A 19,097-nucleotide genomic window follows, 5' to 3' on the forward strand; every position below is an offset into this window, starting at 1 on the left:
GTTTTTTCATGACTCGGCCCGCCCCGCCCCGCGACGGAACCCAACCCGCCTCAACCCGCCCCGCGAACCCATATATAAATCTATGGCTCAACCCGCCCCGCGACCGCGTTTTTTTTTTTATTCTGTAAAATCATGGTTAGAAAATAATCCCCAAGTGTATTCAAACTGTTTTATTGTTATTATTCTTATTCTTATTAGGAATAAAGACAAAACAAGAGCATGTGATAATTTTTTTTTTTTTTGCGTGTGAGAGCGGCTGACCCGCTCACCCACAGCCCGCATAATTGCCTGACTCGACCCACCCGCGCCGCGGGTTGACCCGCGGGTCCCGCGGGTTACGGGTCGACCCGCTCATCACTACTGCCCGGCCTACATTGGGCACATCTCAGGAACATAAGGTTTTACACCAAATGATGTTGATTTACATTGGCTGCTATATATTTGTTGAGATGGACAGTAGGACACCATCTGAGAGGAACACAGTGATGGACAGGAAGAAAGTGAGAACGTTATAGTCTTTATTCAACAGGCGCGTTCACAGCAGGATCGAACATTAATACCTTTACATTTTGTGCTTCGAGGCAACTACAGTGAAAGTGGACCAGAGAGAGAGAGAGAGAGAGAGAGAGAGAGAGTGACAGAGAGAGTGGTGTTTGAGATGAAGCCAGTATTTGTAAAATTGTAAAATGAAATGTGTTCTGCCCGAGCGATCAGATGTATGCAGACCTCAGCAGGCGAGGGATTGTAAGAATGGAGTGCAGGAGAGCAAGGGACAGTGCACAATACAGACAGACAGCTACTACCTCAGAACATCTAAACCCAACCACAATCCTTTGTCAGTGGAAATTGGATTGACTGCAGCATGCCTTAGAGTCTTGGGTGGTAATTTCTCCAACTGAGTCACTTGGAATGCTGGACACTGTGACAAGATAACAGACCAGGCATTCAATGTTGTTTTCTTTTAAACAGTCAAATAAATCTTTTTACATTTGAGAAAAGTCAGCCCTTCCTGTCCCCCGGTGATGCCAATTCATTGTTTCAACAACAACAGCATATCACATGTCACTGCAATACTAGCCACAACGTTCTTGCTTTATTTACGCATTGTTTCGTCTACTTTTCATTTCTCACTATACATTTGCCTCTTTGGAGCCTAATTATTTTCGTCCAAAAATATTTTGGCACAGTAGCGACCACACCGGAAGGGGAAACCCTTTAGCTTAGCGTTAGCCAAAAATGTCTCATAGTACTTACACATTATGTCTTTGCAGTCACCGCGGTAATGTCCCTATTCCCACCACAGTCACGCTAATATGTCCGTCATTTTCGTGCCATGTACATCCCAAACAAAACATTATTACCCACTCTATCGTCTTACCGTCTATAAACAACAATTCTGCGGGACCAAGCGTTAGTTTGCCAGATTCTGCGCGAGAAACAAGCAACGTCACGCTAGATGGGAGGCCCGCGCAGCGGGCCGAACTTCTAGTATATGTATATACGCATATATAGTTGCAGCAGTAATACTATACTAGTACTAGTACTAGTATAGTAGGCTACTACTACTATAGTACTACTATTATAGTAGTAGTAGTAGTACTAGTAGCAGCAATAGCAGAGCACCTGTGTAGCAGTGAGATTGAACTACAGTTGAGTTGAAGAGCTGTCCGCGGTGCTGAACCAGTAGCTGAGAAAGTGAAGAAAAGAGGAAAAGAAAGGAGAGGCGAAGAGGGGAGGGAGGAGGAGAGGAAGGAGTGACTGCAGTGTGCCTCTGCTGCAGTGGGAATGTGTGTTGCTATACGACTCTGGTTCTTATCTAACCTTCACTGTTTCGCGAAGACAAAGGAGCCGGAAGGGGAGCAAGGCGCTAATTTGAAACGGCTGGAGTGATTTGTGTCAGCGCGCCGCGAGTCTAAACGACGACCCAGGGAGTAATCTACGTTTAACGATGCCAGAGCGCTAGCCAGGGCTGCCAGGATTTCCTTTTGATCCAACCGCAAACCTCGGGAGAATAGAGCTAAAAAATCAGTCCTGTCTCAAAGCAACACATGTACTGTACACGTATGTACTGTACGTGTCCTCACACGCGTACACATACGCGTGTGTGTGCGCGAGAGCACACACACACACACACACACACACACACACACACACACACACACACACACACACACACACACACACACACACACACACACACCCCTCACTTTTTTTGCCCTGGGGCTGCAATTTGTCTTCTGCCAAACCCTCTCCTTGGAGATTGGGGAGTATTTATGTAGATTATTGCTGGAAAGTAGGTTAAGATGAATGTTGTGGAGCTGTGAACCCAATACAAGTACCATTAACTACCTCTGACTGGCAATAAGACCGTTTCAGTGTCAGTGTGGGTTGTGAGATAGCCCTGTGTGTGTGTGTGTGTGTGTGTGTGTGTGTGTGTGTGTGTGTGTGTGTGTGTGTGTGTGTGTGTGTGTGTGTGTGTGTGTGTGTGTGTGTGTGTGTGTCAGTGGTGTGCACCGACATTTTGAGGGGCAGGTACTCAAGTAAATTATACTTTTTTTTGTTTACTTGGTCTGCTCTTTTTTCCCTCTACACCTATACCTCTTTGCCAAAAAGTTTTCCTCAGAAAAGGGATGCGAGGTTTCGAGTGGTTATGATAAAAAGAAAAATCATATCACACAAAGATTTGGCGGACCCCCTGTAGTAACTCTGAGGACCCCCTGTTGAAGACCCCTGCTGTAAACCTTTTTTTCAAAAGGGCACTTCTGGTCAAGAGGGCAAAGGGCAGGTGCTCTATCACCACCTAGAGTCTATCTGTGCACGTCCCTGCTGTGTGTGTGTGTGTGTGTGTGTGTGTGTGTGTGTGTGTGTGTGTGTGTGTGTGTGTGTGTGTGTGTGTGTGTGTGTGTGTGTGTGTGTGTGTGTGTGTGTGTGTGTGTGTGTGTGTGTGTGTGTGTGTGTGTGTGTGTGGCACATGTACAGTATGGGGGCTGTGGCGTTGCCAAGCCCTCCCATCTGCTGTCCAGTCCCTCCCTGTCTCTGTAAGTGGGCCAGGCTCCAGAGCTGCTGTATATCTTCAGAGAAGTGAATTAAGTTCCACTTTGCAAACTTCATATCCCAGAATTCTTGAGATCACACCTGTCCCCCAGGCTAGATTAGCCTGCAGACACAGCCATTCTATTCTAAATGTCTATGCTAAATTCTACATTCCATTCAGTTCTATTTTCAGCGTCTTTGATCCTGTTACACAGGTTGTATTATACTAGAAATGACTAGTATTATATATACTAGGAACCTCTTGAGTTCGACACCTACGTGCCACTGCCGATGTGACAGATATGACCATATATGGAGATCTGTGTATTTGTCAGTACTTGTCCCTTTTATTCCCATGTATGGAGATCCCTGATGTCATGAGTATATAGACAAAGTATTAACAGACTTTGGGTTATGGACCCTTGCTAGGGGTCCGGGGACCCCCGTGAATGGACTCCCAGCGAATGCTTCGCTCCGCGACATTGTGTCTAATGTTGGGTTTGAACCACAAACAGAGCCAATATCAGCATTATTGTTATTATTATAGTCCATACTATATGTGCGCAGTCTTTGTGGGGGTCCACAGACCCCCGCGGGGTGACCCCCACGCTTCCCCGGACCCCGCGATTGGCGGAGGTCCCCGGACCCCAGCGAATGCTTCGCTCTGTGACACCGTGTCTAATGTTGGGTTTGAACCACAAACAGAGCCAATATATCAGCATTATTGGTATTTTTATAGTCCATACCAGCTTCGCAGGGCTGTGTGTGTGTGTGTGTGTGTGTCTGTCCGACCTGGAGCCTCCCAAAAGTTTCTCTCGCTAAACCTGGCAGTGTTGCCATGTCCGCTTATTATAAGCGACTTTGGGCTAGCAACACCGGAGCCAAGTTTCATAGACCAGGTTGCCTGTTTCTCTCGCTAGACCTGGCAACTGTCGGATAACAACACTGACTACGTAGAGTTGACTGACCCGCACGGGGGCGCGCCTGCGCGAAACATGCCAATTGTAATACTGTAGGATGCTTCCATTTATTAGCTACAGTACTGCAGCATTGATTAAACTGCCCCTCTAATGCACAGCGTAAAAAACACAATAATAAAATAATGGAAAAACTAAACAAAAACATAGATAGTTCTACATGGACATAAATGTCAGGAGCTCTCCCTTCTATCTCCATAATACCTGATTGAGACATTTAGAAGAAACGGAAAATGATTCGCTGAGCTTCCCAAATCTTTTCCCCATAGACGACGAGGGATTTTAGTAGACTAATAATACAGTGTATGCAAGATTGCTCAAACAAGAATCGTGGAGATATGCATCTTTCTAACTGTATCTCCAAATGCCATTCCTAAATAGAGAGGAGCTTGTGTCCCTCGCTGTTTCTCTCCTGCTGTGTTGAACTGATTGATGGTGCTGCATCTTGAACGGCTTCTTCCAAATCAAGCAATTGGCTCTCCCTCTCCCTCCTTCTTGTGTTGTGTTGCTGTATCTTGGAAAGCATCATCTAAATGCAGTTGTGGAAAAAGTACTCACATTTTTTACTTAAGTAAAAGTATCAATACTGCAATGTAGAAGTACTCTGGAATTCAAAGTCTGGAATTCAAAATTTACTTGAGTAAAAGTACAAAAGTATTGGTATCAAAATGTACTTAAAGTACCAAAAGTAAAAGTACTAAAATGTATGAAAATAGCCGATCTACAAGCTCACAACGCGTCGCGATGCGACGCGTTGTGAGCTTGTAGATCGGCTATTTTCAAATATATAGGTATAAAATAGGGCTAAAGTGGTTAATGTATGTTTTATAATGTAATAATTTTGATCTGCAAAGTAACTAGTAACTACATTTTTCAAATAATTGTAGTTGAGTAAAAGTACAATATTTGCCTCTGAGCTGTAGTGGAGTAGAAGTAAAAGTACAGACAATTGTAAGAGCAGTACTTGAGTAAATGTACTAAAAAAATGTTCCACGTCGCTGATCATGCTATGAATGAGTTCTGTCCTTTTGGCTTTGACATGAACATATTTCGAAACGATACAATCGTGCAATCAGACCAAATTCCAACCAAATGCTGGGTCAAATGAAAGAAGGATCGTTTTTCCAGCTCGGTATGTACTGACACTCAGTGGGTTGTACTCCATACTGCAGGCATTCATGTATTATAATACCTACAGTAATTACTAATTTGTCACGTGTTGACCAAGAACCGATCTACAAGCTATTTTAAGTTGTCAGCGATGGAGTATAACAGACCTTACAGACCTTAAGACACGGAAAGCACAAGAACGTTTCATTCATTGTACTCGCTCGAAATGAACAAGTCAAAATTAACACTCAAACCGCCCACCAGCAGCGAACGTGGTAATGGGGGTTTCAGTATGTAGGACTAGTTTAATGAGGGAACCAGAGGGGGGCTGGGCGGTTACAGCTCAGCTACAGATGATGTCATGCAGTCTTCAGGCTCCCAATTCCATTGTCTCCCTGCTGGCAGAGAAATGATTGGTTGGAACAGAACACAATTTTATAGACCCCCCAGGAGGGAATGACACGCAGGTGTCACTCAATAATGAGCATAGTCAGGAGACTTAAGCGTGTGTGTGTGTGTGTGTGTGTGTGTGTGTGTGTGTGTGTGTGTGTGTGTGTGTGTGTGTGTGTGTGTGTGTGTGTGTGTGTGTGTGTGTGTGTGTGTGTGTGTGTGTGTGTGTGACTGCATGTGTTCATACTGAGGGAGAAATCTCCTTTATCCTTCCTTGTACCCTCGTCTTTGGTCTCTTTCGACTCTTTGATTTGAGCTAAAAATCATTATTTTACACCTTGGCTATTCAAAAATAGCAGATCTACAAGCTCATAGCGCGGCACCGAGTGCCGCACTATGAGCTTGTAGATCTGCTATTTTTGAAAAATTGTGAAAACGTGTGCAAATCTTTGAATATGTATATTCTTTTAAAGCGAACATTTTTAACTCAAATATTTGCTTCTGGGGGGTCCCTGGAACAAAATCTTTTGAGATGGGGGTCGACGGCCAAATACATTTTGGGGGGTCCTTGACATGAAAAAGTTTGAGCACCACTGATATAGAAACATACGTTTTTGTCTTGTTCCTTCACTCCTCTGATGACAAGCCCACAACAATGCTTCTCTCTAGTTAAAGATGAGCAGAATTCATCCTTCGGACTTCACATCCCATTCTCCATGACAGCAGCACCTCTTCACTTACTGTCACACCTGGGAACTGGACAATGATTCATGTAATGAAGCTGATGTTCTTTTTCTGTGACCCTCATAAGATGTTCTCACACTCTCCACCTTTGGGGGTCCCGGCCTGCTATTTATGAGTAACCGCTGGTCAAGACCTTTCTCTCCTTTTCGTTTCATTAATCTTCAAGAGGGTTTTGAGTTCAACCCATTAAGACCGAAGAGGCAGATTCTAAAAAAAAATATATATATATATATAAAAAAATAAGAAAATATGAAAAATATAAAAAACTAAACTAACTCAAAATATGTTATTCCAGAGACCCCCAGATGCAAAGATTTGAGTTACAAATGTTCGCTTTAAAAATATATATATTCAAAGATTTGCACAAATGTTCACGATTTTTCAAAAATAGCAGATCTACAAGCTCATAGCGCGGCACTCGGTGCCGCACTATGAGCTTGTATATCTGCTATTTTTGAATAGCCAAAGAAATCTAAAAATGACACAGATGCGTTCCAGGTCTCAATGGATTAAGTCACCCTCATAATTATCACCAGTTGTTCAGGACGCGCAAAAAAAAAGGAATTAAAATAAAACGTCACTTATTTTTGTCTCTCTATCTGTCACAAAATTAATAGCTGTACTTCCATTCATCTATTTTAATTAGGATTGCGTAACATTTTCCAAGCTGAAGAAAAGGAAAATGTCTTCAGCGAGAAAAACACAAGTCTTTGTGCGTTCGCTGCCTGACGTGTTTCATTGATGAATAAATGATGCCTGGAATAGTGTCGGAAGACAAATTTGTTGAATAAATGACAAAATACCGTGGCCTATTTCTCTCCATATGCAGCTGATGGAAGTTCACTTGTTCTTATAAGGGATGTCTCAGAAGTCCCCCTAAACTGTCAATCCAACGGTGATGTCGTTCCATTCTGTCTCTATGGCTTCGTCTCTTCTTCTCACTCAGACTTCATCATCCCTGTTCTCTCTCTACTATCCCTCGCTCCTCTTTGGCTTCTGTCAGCGTCCTCAGGGAAAGGACAGGAAATGAGGGGAGGGGTATGATGTAATTAAATTGCATTCAGCCGGTGAGAGAAAGATGAGGGAGGGTGATGATGATACAAAGGAGACTTATCTTCCTATCTGTCATCCCTCCCTTTCTTTGTTTCTTCCTTTCTTTATTCATTCTACCTGCATCTGTTTATTTTTGTCCTGTCTACATATTTTTTTTCCCCTCTCTCTCTCTCTCTCTCTCTCTCTCCCTCTCTCTCTCTCTCTCTCCTGCTCCTTTCTGTCCACAAACAGTTGAATAGACCTCCTGTTCCATCCCAGTGTCTCCGTATTCTGCCTCTTAATCATGGAACCAATTTATGCTTTATTGTCCAACAAAGAAGCCATCTCTCCTCCTCTCTTCACTTCACTTCTCTTCCCCCATGTATTCCCTCTCTAACAGCTCGTCAATGCAGGCCGAGCAGAGAACAAAAATTTAAACTGAGCACTGTAGGCCTCCAGCTGTCATCACTAATGCATTGCTCCTCTCCTGTGTCATTCTCTCTCTCTCTCTCTCTCTCTCTCTCTCTCTCTCTCTCTCTCTCTCTCTCTCTCTCTCTCTCTCTCTCTCTCTCTCTCTCTCTCTCTCTCTCTCTCTCTCTCTCTTTTAAAGTACCAAAAGTAGAAAGTACTCATTGTGCAGAATGTCCCATTTCTCAAGTTTTCAAATGTATAAAAATCTTTTGAAAATAGCAGATCTACAAGCTCACAATGCGACGCATTGTGAGCTTGTAGATCTGCTACTTTCAAATGGCCGAAATGTATATAGGGCTGAAGTGGTTAATGTAGGTTTTGTAAGAAGAATTAAAATCTACAAAGTAACTAAAGTTTTCAAATAATTGTAGTGGAGTAAAAGTACAATATTTGCCTCTGAGATGTATTAGTAGAAGTAAAAGTATTGGAAATTGGAAATACTCAAGTAAAATACAAATACCTCAACATTGTACTCAAGTACAGTACTTAAGTAAATGTACTTAGTTACTTTCCACCACTGCTCTATGTCCTTAGGTCCTGGTTTTATTGGGTTATCCAGGTTAGGGCATTGTTGCCTCTCTCTCTCTCTCTCATCACCTCATTTCCTGTTCTCAGATTGACCCACTAATATGATTAACATTGATCCAACATTCCTAGAGATAAGAGTCCGCCTCTCTCTCTCTCTCTCTCTGTCTCTCTCTGTCTCTGTCTCTCTCTCTCTCTCTCTCTCTCTCTCTCTCTCTCTCTCTCCCCCCCTTCATTCTCTTGTGTTTCTAAATACATTATTTTGCCCATTTAGGTTCTGCCATCTACTCTATCACTTGCAATTGATATTGTCTTTGTTAAGTCGCTACGTTGTTTCTCCCTCCTCTCTTTGTCTCAATTTCTTCCTCACTTTGCGTTTCCAGAGAGCGTCTGAACTTCTCTGCTGTCCCAGCTGTTTTCAGACCCAGTTAGCTTCCCAGCCATTAACAACCTCCATGCGTTATGTAAGACTGACCAATTAAAATACTGTTGACGCTGGCAAACGCGCCCTCCACTTCCCTGGCTTCCATGTACTTTACATGCGCACACGCACGCGCACGCGCACGCACGCACGCACGCACGCACGCACGCACGCACGCACGCACGCACGCACGCACGCACGCACGCACGCACGCACACACACACACACACACACACACACACACACACACACACACACACATGCGCGCGCACCCGCACAACCACCCTTATCAGACCAGACCATGTGATGACTAAGACTAAAAGACTTTAGCGTGACGGTCCAGGCACCCTAGGCTACAATGCCAGCCTGACAGCGTGTCGCGGGTTCGACTCCCGTTCCCGACGACCTTTGCTGCGTGTCACCCCCCCCCCCCCCCCCTCATCTCTCTCTCCATTTGCTTTCGTCAGCCTACTTTCCCTATCGCTCTCTAAATAAAGGCATAAAAAAAAAACCAAAAAGTCTTTAAAACATAAATGAACACTGCTGCCCAGCGCTGTGTGCATACATTTTATATTTCGTCTACATCTCCCACTTGAAGGCCAAGAACGTCTTTCAGGTCATACTGTTTTCCCGGAATTTTGGTATTTTGTATTAATAGCTAGCAAACTAATGGGGAGATAAAAACTACCACTATGATGCTAGCTAAGTTCTGCATCAGCACACATAAGACAGCTATGCAAGATTTGGTCCCTTGAAACTTTTAGGCTCCACTTCACATATTCATTTCACACTTTTGGTGTCCGTGGTTTGGCCTTGTGCAAAAATACAATTTGAACACTTCTATTCCGTAGTATTAATAGCTGGGCTGACACAACATAATAAAGTATCTATTTTTGGTAAAAAATTGCCCCCAATTCTGGTCATGTGATGTTGACTTTGCCTCTAAATAGTTGTCAGATAGGGAGAGAGAAGACAGTAGCAGTAGGAAAAAGGCCAGCCAATCACAGTCACAGCTTGACATTTATTTATTTATTCACCTGTCATCATAGCTCACTTAACTCATTCACTGCCAGAATTATTCTGGCCGCGTTTGAACACTGCCATATTTTTCATTGAAAAAAAAAGTACTCAGGAGCCGAGATACAGAATTTTTAAGTTTTAAGTTAACAAGGAAGTGGATGGGAGTCTATATCTTCGAAAAATCATATCTCCTTGGTCTTTGGGTCAAAAAAAAAAAAAAAATCTAAAAAAAGAAATAAAAAAATATATATATATTTTTAATTTTTAAAATTTTTTAAAAAGTCGTTTTAGTCGTTCTTGGCAGGCATGGCTTATGGACAGAAGTCGTTTTAGTCGTTCTAGGCAGTATATGAGTTAAATCACCATATTGGTGATATTTCAAAATCATTGGTGTGATTGAAGATGTCGTGATATTATCATGTATGATAATATTATTATATTCTACAGTACCTTATGGGTGATATAATATAATAATACGGTATATTACAGACTCTTATAACTTTGTCACCCTGTAAACTGCACTCCTGAACTGAGAGCATGCTATCAGTTTGGTTTCCTCACACAATTAACCACTTAAAACCTATATTTAGCTGGATGTCCAATAGCGAAAAAAGTTTCTGTTTTTGACAAAATGTTTGCTTATTTTCCGAATCGGGATACTATGGGGTTCATGTGGTTAAAGGTTTTTCATTCATTCATTCATTCATTCATTCATTCATTCATTCATTCATCTACCCATACACACAGTTATCTCTGCATGCAGGCACACAAAAAGCAAGCCGTTCTGTGTTGCAGAAGAACAGATGAGTACAAAGCGGAGGGAGGCTGGTCGTGTGAAAGCCTGGGCTGTGAAAGAGGAGGCTAAAAATAGTCAGGCTGTCTCCAGAGCCATCACAGCAGTGATACAGGAATCACCTCTGCAGCCTCCGGCACAGACATAGAGAGCGCGTGTGTGTGTGTGTGTGTGTGTGTGTGTGTGTGTGTGTGTGTGCGCACGCACATGGATGGTTGCATATGTTTGCTCGCTCCGTGTCCAAAGCATGAATGCATGTATACACGCATTAACAAAATGCATATTTTGTCTGTCAGTGTGTGTACGCTGCATGTTTGTTTATGCCCTTTTGCTTGAATCAGAAATAAAAAAAACGCATACTACAGATTATAGAAATAGGTGCAGGAGGGCTTTTGTAGATGAGATACGGATTGGATTTCGGAAGCCAGTTCCATTTCTGCATCATTGAGAGAATATCATTTATTAAACAGTGTGTCGGCATCATTCAGCAGCATCACTAGGCTCTGGCAAGATCAGCGTCTCTCATTGAGTTCTATTAATCCATTGAAACCGGCAACGCATCTGTGTCGTTTTAGATTTCTTTGGGGCTATTCAAAAATAGCAGGTCTACAAGCTCGTACGAGCTTGTAGATCTGCTATTTATTTATTTTTTATCGTGAAAATGTGTGCAAATCTTTCAATATATATATTTTTTTAAGGCGAATATTTTAACTCAAATCTTTGCTTCTGGGGGTTCTACCAAAAAAAGTCTTCTGAATCCTATAATGGTGGTCCTCAAACTTTTTTAACGTCAAGGACAAAATGATTTTGTCGCGGACCGCCATCTAAAAATATGTTGTTCCAGGGACCCCCCAAAAGCAAAAATGTTCGCTTTAAAAAAATATATACATATATATATTCAAAGATTTGCACAAAGTTTCACGATTTTTCAAAAACAGCAGATCTACAAGCTCATAGCGCGGCACTCGGTGCCGCGCTATGAGCTTGTAGATCTGCTGTTTTTGAATAGCGAAATACTATCTTAAAATGACACAGATGCGTTCCCGGTCTGAACGGTTTAAGAATAGAGCTGATGGGAGTTTTAGTGCAGGAATCGATTGACTTGTCACAACAGCGCTGTAATAAGATTACTACTACTGTTTAGAGTAGTAGTAGGTTCGTAGTAATAGCGATGTTACACAGGCAAAATCCTAAATGGCCGTGAATTAAACTCTTTCGGTGTAAAAGATGGCACTTTTGTGTCCATTTTTGCAAACAACAGTAGGAGCAGCAACAGAAGCATTAGTAGTAGTAACACTATTACTTGAAGTAGTACTACTAATACTGCCAGTACTTGTCAAAGTAGTGGTACTAGTTACAGTGATAGTGGTATAGTGCATCAGTAGTAGTAATAGAACCCATGTGCCTTGTCGTGGACCCACTGTCTATTAGACCAGCCAAGAGGTACTGATGTATCTCTGAGCTATAGCTCAATGGAATTCCTCACTTGATGCTAGAAGCTCTTAACACAGTTCACTTTGTATTCTGCCATGTTTTCAGCATGCAGACTCACGCGCGCGCACACGCACACGCACACACACTCACAGTCTATCTGCATACTATGCTGTTTCTGTCTGTTTGGAACTCGTTGAGGGTCAGATGGGGTTAGCGTTTCTCATTGTTTGACTGTGCCCCTCTCTCTGTGTCTCTCTCTCTCTCTCTCTCTCTCTCTCTCTCTCTCTCTGTGTGTTTCTGGAGGCAGATTCTCTAACTTCAGGCGTTTGGCCGGAGTCACTGACTGCTGCGTGGATTATTGATCTTGCCGGCTATAGTGTGTGCGTGTGCGTGCGTGGGGGGGGGGGGGAGAGACGGGAGAGAGAAACCCGTGTGTGGGGAGGGGGAGAGAGAGAGAGAGAGAGAGAGAGACAGAGTGTGTGCGTGTGCGCGAGTGCCTGTGCATGCTTGTACATGGATCAGTGGATTCCTGTGTTAGCGCTGCTGTGGATTTGCTGACTGTGTGTTTAATGTGTGCAGTGACAGGGAGTGGGCGTGGCTGGTGTTGATATCATTGCCACATTGTCATTGAGGCGCGCATACTGTACACACATGCACACATACTGTACACACATGCACACATGTCGGTGGCACTGTGGCAGTGGCTGATTCAGCACAGCTCTGTGTCCCAGACAGTCACAGGACAGGAGTCTTCAACAGGGGGTCCGGGACCCCTAGGGGCTCCTCAGACTTACTACAGGGGGTCCGCCAAATCTTTGTGTGGTTTCATTTTTTTTTTTTTACCCGTGAGGGTCCATTTGGTTTCATTTTACGCTCTCAAGAGTTAAAGATCTGGAACCCCCTCAAGGACCACTGGTGGTCCCCGGACCACTGGTTGAGAACCACTGTGGTACATGGATGGAAGGCGTGATGTGCATGAGAGGAGCCTGCGGCAGGCCCCTGGGCACTCTCCCTTTACATGATTCACTGTGTGTGTGTGTGTGTGTGTGTGTGTGTGTGTGTGTGTGTGTGTGTGTGTGTGTGTGTGTGTGTGTGTGTGTGTGTGTGTGTGTGTGTGTGTGTGTGTGTGTGTGTGTGTGTGTGTGTGTGTGTGTACGTGTGCGTTATGTGTGGACAAGCGTGTGACACCCATGTTTGGTTGAGTGTGTCTCTGCATGATCAATGTATGCACTTGTGTGAATATATATATATATATATGCTGTTGTGTGTGTGTGTGTGTGTGTGTGTGTGTGTGTGTGTGTGTGTGTGTGTGTGTGTGTGTGTGTGTGTGTGTGTGTGTGTGTGTGTGTGTGTGTGTGTGTGTGTGTGTGTGTGTGTATTATGCACACTGCACAGATAACGTGCATGCCCGTTTTTGCGTATTCATTGAAATGTGTGTATGTGCGCATGTGTATGTGTGTGTGTGTGTGTGTGATTGAGTTTGGGAGCTAATGTGACCGCCCCACATTAGCAACTGCCATCCCCGTTAGTGAGGAAGACATCAGGCGTCGTTAACGGGCGCGCTGTGACAGGCAAGACAAGTCACGTTGAGCCCACTGGAACTCAATCTACACAGGAAGTGCAAAATCATCTATGTGTGACAGAGAGTACTGTAAAAGTCGGAGTGTTAAATGAACTCTTGAGAGTGTACAAATGAACCCAAATGTACCCTTAACACACTGGTACACTCAGTTATGTAAATGGTAAATTATAACACTGAGGATTTTACTGCGCACCGCTGGAGTTAGGAGAAAGTGAAGGAAATAGTTAGTGAGTAAAAACTGCTCTCTACTACTCTGTGTGGAGTTTGCATGTTCTCCCCGTGTCTCCTAGGGTAGTTAATACCCTCACAAAAACATGTAGCAATCCTGGTCGCTATACCGCCTCCCCCATGACAGCCGGGGCGCCTGATGGAGGGGAAGGGAACTGGTTGGAATAACGTGTTCCTTCCACGTGCTACGTCCTAAAAAAAAAACTCCCCCTTGTCAGGTGACAAGAAGGTCAGTTGGCTATCATGCATTGAAGGAGGCATGAGCTCGGCCCTGGGCTCCCTAGGCTGGTGGGGGGAGTGTAGCGCCCAGGATCACTTCGAAAATTGGGACCGGGTGAAAAAAGGGTTACAAAATCGTGGGATAACAGAATCAGATTAAAAAAAACTGCTCTCTTCATCCAGGATGTCCTGAGGAGAGGACTAACATTTTAGATTTAAACCAAAAAACCTCTCTGTTGAATCAATCACCCTGTATCATCCATTTTTTGGGGGTCTTTGTATGCCTTTAATTAGAGAGGGATAGGGAAAGTAGGCTGATAGGAAATGGGGAGATCGAGATGGGGGGGGGGTGACACGCAGCAAAGGTCGTCGGGAACGGGAGTCAAACCCGCGACACGCTGTCAGGCAGGCATTGCAGCGTAGGGTGCCTGGACCGTCACGCTTACGGCCCAGGCCTGTATCATCCACTTTGCTTTTGCACAGAGTGAACATATCATTTCTGTTTGGCAGAAACCTTGTATTCTCATATTTCAACTTTATTTTGTTCCTAAATGAATGCCCTTCTTCTATATCAGCTCAGTGGCCTTGAGGTTAAGATTAACCCATTAAGACCTGAAGCCGATTCTACAAATGTCTTCTAAATCCTATCCAGTTTTGGTGCTCAAACTTTTTCATGTCAAGGACCCCCAAAATTATTTGTATTTGGCCGCCGACCCCCATCTCAAAATATGTTGTTCCAGGGACCCCCCCAGAAGCAAAGATTTGAGTTAAATGTTCGCTTTAAAATAATATATATATATATATTCAAAGATTTGCACACATTTTCATGATTTTTCAAAAATAGCAGATCTACAAGCTCGTAGCGCGGCTATGAGCTTGTAGATCTGCTATTTTTGAATAGCCAAAGTGTAAAATAATGCTTTTAAGCTCAAATAAAAAAAAAACGACACAGAGGCGTTCCAGGTCTTAATGGGTTTAGTATCTTTGTGGTTTTATTTTAGAAATATTGAACCAATAAAAAGTATTAACAAGAGCTTGTGAATAAAAATAATAACTACATTGGAACACAGCTTCCGTTTTTTTCCATGTCCTGAAAAGTAGCGTTTTATTTAGCCGACAGCGAGGATATATAGATTCAAGTTGAACAGATTTCAAAGGCATGTCTTTCCCAGTTGCTGTGATACGCAGATTACAGTTATTGCATTTGAGATTGATTTGAAAAAAAGTAAATCCATTTCTCAGTAAAAAAGCAGGAGAGCCACATGAGGCACTGCACACGCTGACCTTTAAATTGTGTCAAACTGCTTTCCTCGCCCCCGGCAACCAAAAGCATGTCTACTGTAGCTGCTAAGCTAGTGTAAATATTCTATTTGCATAGTGATAGGACACCAACACTACATTATATAAAACATGGAAAGAAGAGAGAAAAATAGAAATGTATGCTTAAAGCCCCACAGGGCTTACTGTATGAAACACATAATACAAGAGGTGAACCAACTCAAACAAAGAGTGACAGATGGATAATACAACCGTGTTCATATGCTATTTAATGATAGGCGTGAAAAATATATGTATCATCGCTGTCGGGTGGAAACCGTTTATGTCCAATCACGTTGAAGGAAATGGAATGAAGAACCCGTTCCAATGGATCCAATGTAGATATTTAGTCACAAGCTCTTGTTAATACAGTACATTTCATTGGTTAAATATGTATGCAACCCACAAACGGACTTAACCTGGTGTCCCTATTTTAGAATGGGGTATCAAAAAAGCGCTATGAGCTTGTAGATCTGCTATTTTCAAATAGCCAAAGAAATCTAAAAATGACACAGATGCGTTCCCGGGGTCTTAATGGGTCAAACCATCACTGACATGTTGTGTGTCGTTTCATTGTCTGCATGTTACACTGTCGAACAATTGTTGCTGTCTGCAGTGTGTGTACAGTATAGCACTATGTATGTAGTCACTTTGAGAGATGGCCGCTTGTGAATAAGCATGTAAATGTGTTAATAGCTGCTGTTTCCGAACTTGAGAACGCCCCCCAGATTACAGCAAATTATTTTGTCTGACTCCCTATGCAATTACCTTCCCCAATGTGTGTTTCCTCCCACTGCGGAGTCCCATGTGTTTCGTACGTGACCCCACGTCTCTCTACTTTGCTCTTTCTCAAACACTTTGGGTGTCTATTTGTCTTTTAACTTCATGCTGACTCCCATCCTCCCGTCAACGAACGCGAGGAGAAAACTCTCCTCCTCAGTGGAATGGAATGACTGAGAAAACTCAAGGAGACGAAGTCTTGAACGGAGAATTGTCACAGAACTCCCTCTTCTGTGTATGTGTGTGCGTGAGTGTGTAGCATTTATTTGGATGGAGAGTAATGGTTTTGCACATAAAGGTTGTTTTTCATTGTGTGTGTGTGTGTGTGTGCGCGCGCGTGCGTGCGTGCGTGCACGTGTGTGTGATGCTCGATACCTCCGGCGTAACTCAGTGTCAAGTAGAGCTTTGCAGTGACAACACTGCCTACGTCTCAGTGAGTTACATATTCTACCGTATTTGGCAGCAGGTGAGCTGGAAACTGTACAGCTCTCTCTCTCTCTCTCCAGCTCTTGTCTATATTGGTTCATTTTTCACACTACAAAACCTTTACTCTTCCAGGTCTGCACCAATCTAGCCTGGGGTCAATACCTTTTTCGTGTGTGTGTGATCTGGTCGAGAGCGGAAGCAACCCTATATGCCTCACCCCCAAATAACTCCGGCCGCGATCAAGAGCATTGTCATTTTACCGCCTACCTAATAAAATCCTTGATGCGGTGTAGTTTAAAATACAAAATAAATATAAATGTGACTGTTTTACTGATAATCGGCTTTCTGTCCTTTCTCTCCTTTCCCCCTTTTTTTTCTCCTTTTTTCCCTTTACTATTTACTTTTTTTTTTTTTTGTCCCTTAATGCTGGAACACAAATGACCCTAGCCACTGGTCGCACGCCTTTATTAGATCCTGTGTTGTTTTAAAGTGGCAAGGATATCAATGTCTTCCTCTTCTTTCTCAGCTTTGTCTGGCTTCACAGTCTCGACCATCAGCTCTCGGGGCAGAGGATGAGTGCACTACCTCAAAGTTCTCATCATCTTCATCATCTTCACCACTCTCCTCCTCTGCCTCTTTCAGCCATTTGACGAACGGGGCGGCTTTGGCATGTATCTCTTTGGAAAGTTCCTTAGAGACATGTTTCTTAGAAACATGTTCCTTCTCTGCCCAGGTGATTATGACATCCTCTTGCAGCAGGTCTGCGTCGTACAGGTCTTTGAGTATGTTGGGAACTCGTGGGAGCAGCTCAGCCCGGTGCAGCTTCACCAGGCATTCAAACCCTCTCAGCAGATATTTCTGGGCCTTCTTGTCATCACAGAATTGCAAAAAGTGACGCTTGTACTTCTTGATCTGGTCCCTGATGTTCTCATTGAAGAGAAGCTCACTGAGGATGAGAGGTCCCCTGGCCTTCACGTCTAGACGCTCTGCCTCAGCCAAGATCGCGTTATCAGCAGCATCTATTGTTCTACTCTCCTTCTTTTGTTTGACAAAACTGTAGAACAAGTTGACCCTCTCCTTGAGGGTGAAGTTTCTGGCATGTTCACTTATTTCCTCTATCATTCTTCTCTGTGCCTCCTCTGTTGTCTCCTCCAACCAGTTTTCATCGTTGTCATCATCACCATCCCCAGCCTCTGGAGCGTCACTTTGGTTTTCTGCCTCTGCGCTATCAGAACCTTTCTTTTTGTCCTTCTTGCGGTTCCTCTTTTTCTCCTTCTGGACAGAAGTGGATCCACTGTCAGCTTTCTTTGGTGGGTTTTTGAGGATGAAGTTTGTGAGTTTGTGGCTAGTGTCGACCACACAATATCCACAAGACGTACAGTATTTGCCGATGGTTCGTATCTTGGGGTTGACTTCCAGGACAGTTTCAGGGTTGCCACACTTAGGGCACAACACAAATGTTCTGATGAACCCATCAAGCACGTCCTGTAACTTGTTGGCCTCGTGGAAGCCATTGACAATGTAGCGGTCCGTCTTCGCATCACACTGGATTAGAGCACCGAGTTCACAAGAGAAAAACTTGGCTGGGTATGTTGGAGGCATTTTCAATTTCTTTGCAACATCAACCATGTTGACAATGACCGTCTTGATTCCATTCCCCTTGCCTTCAACCTTGACAATCAGAGGGGGCATCTTGTAGCGGTAGTTCGTGTCTGGCCGGTATTTCGGGTCTGTCACGCTGCGATTGACGTTGATATCCATGCTTTTTGGCTGATGTTAAGTATCATCAATAACAAAATCAGATCTCGAAAGACTCTTTCGGTGGATTCTCTGTCTGGAAATGAGATGACATAAATGACACAAAGTGGTTGTGGTCATCATCCAAATAAACTCGTTAACCAGATCCAAAGCCACTGTGAGAATATGCTTTAGGCTGTGGGAATCAACTATTTTCTGGATTCTCTTCGATGCTTCTCTCTCTGTAAGGAGTTAGTCTCTCTGGGTCGCTGCTGGAACTGCTCTCAACCAATGCACATCTACAGTAGCCCTTATATACTTGTCGGCTGCGGTCCTAATGTCACTGCGATGATGTCAGGTAGTGTCAGGCATCTCCATATATGGAGCGGGCTATTTCCGCTATGCCCAAATCTGGGACTATAACATCAGCCCTAGACGTTTCGGCTATCTCCATACATGGAGTTCCGGGAGGGGGTCTCTGATGTCAGAGCTAAGGTATGCCAGGTATCTCCATGTATAGCCGTCGAGGAGATTCTATGATGTCATACTTGGGGAGGTTGGTTGTCTCCATCTATGGGGATCTACATGATCTATGGGAAGGTTAGGATCGCATAGGTCACTAGAGGTCGGGACTGAAGGGGTCATTCATCCCCTTATATAGGTTTCTGGGCATCCTGCCATGATCCACCTTGCGGTGTTATCCATCTATGGCTAATACTGGCAAATATGGCCTTAATGTTCTTTACAGTGAGTGTAATTTGCGGAAACTATTCAGACTAGCCTACCTTTGTAATCGATTCAGCATTTAAATTGGGGAACCAAAACAACACGGCTCCGCAAAACCGGAAGCAGCAAAAA

General features: G+C 43.6%; 2 protein-coding genes across 2 annotated transcripts in view; one reads left to right on the forward strand and one right to left on the reverse strand.

Annotated features, from left to right (window-relative positions):
- The window catches only part of brsk2b (BR serine/threonine kinase 2b), a gene marked incomplete at both ends in the record, with an annotated part of 124,648 nt that overhangs the window by 34,798 nt on the left and 70,753 nt on the right, over nucleotides 1-19,097 (forward strand). The gene's annotated exons all lie outside the window — the stretch shown is intronic.
- On the reverse strand, nucleotides 17,025-18,194 carry LOC311065414 (eukaryotic translation initiation factor 5-like; the record flags this gene model as incomplete). The annotated part of the gene is made up of 1 exon (XM_084085741.1): nucleotides 17,025-18,194. The coding sequence occupies one exon, from the start codon at nucleotides 18,192-18,194 to the stop codon at nucleotides 17,025-17,027; it is 1,170 nt and encodes a 389-aa protein (XP_083941867.1).

The sequence above is a fragment of the Gymnoscopelus microlampas genome, assembly GCF_963454915.1.
Source record: "Gymnoscopelus microlampas genome assembly, chromosome: 1".
Classification (NCBI taxonomy): domain Eukaryota; kingdom Metazoa; phylum Chordata; class Actinopteri; order Myctophiformes; family Myctophidae; genus Gymnoscopelus; species Gymnoscopelus microlampas.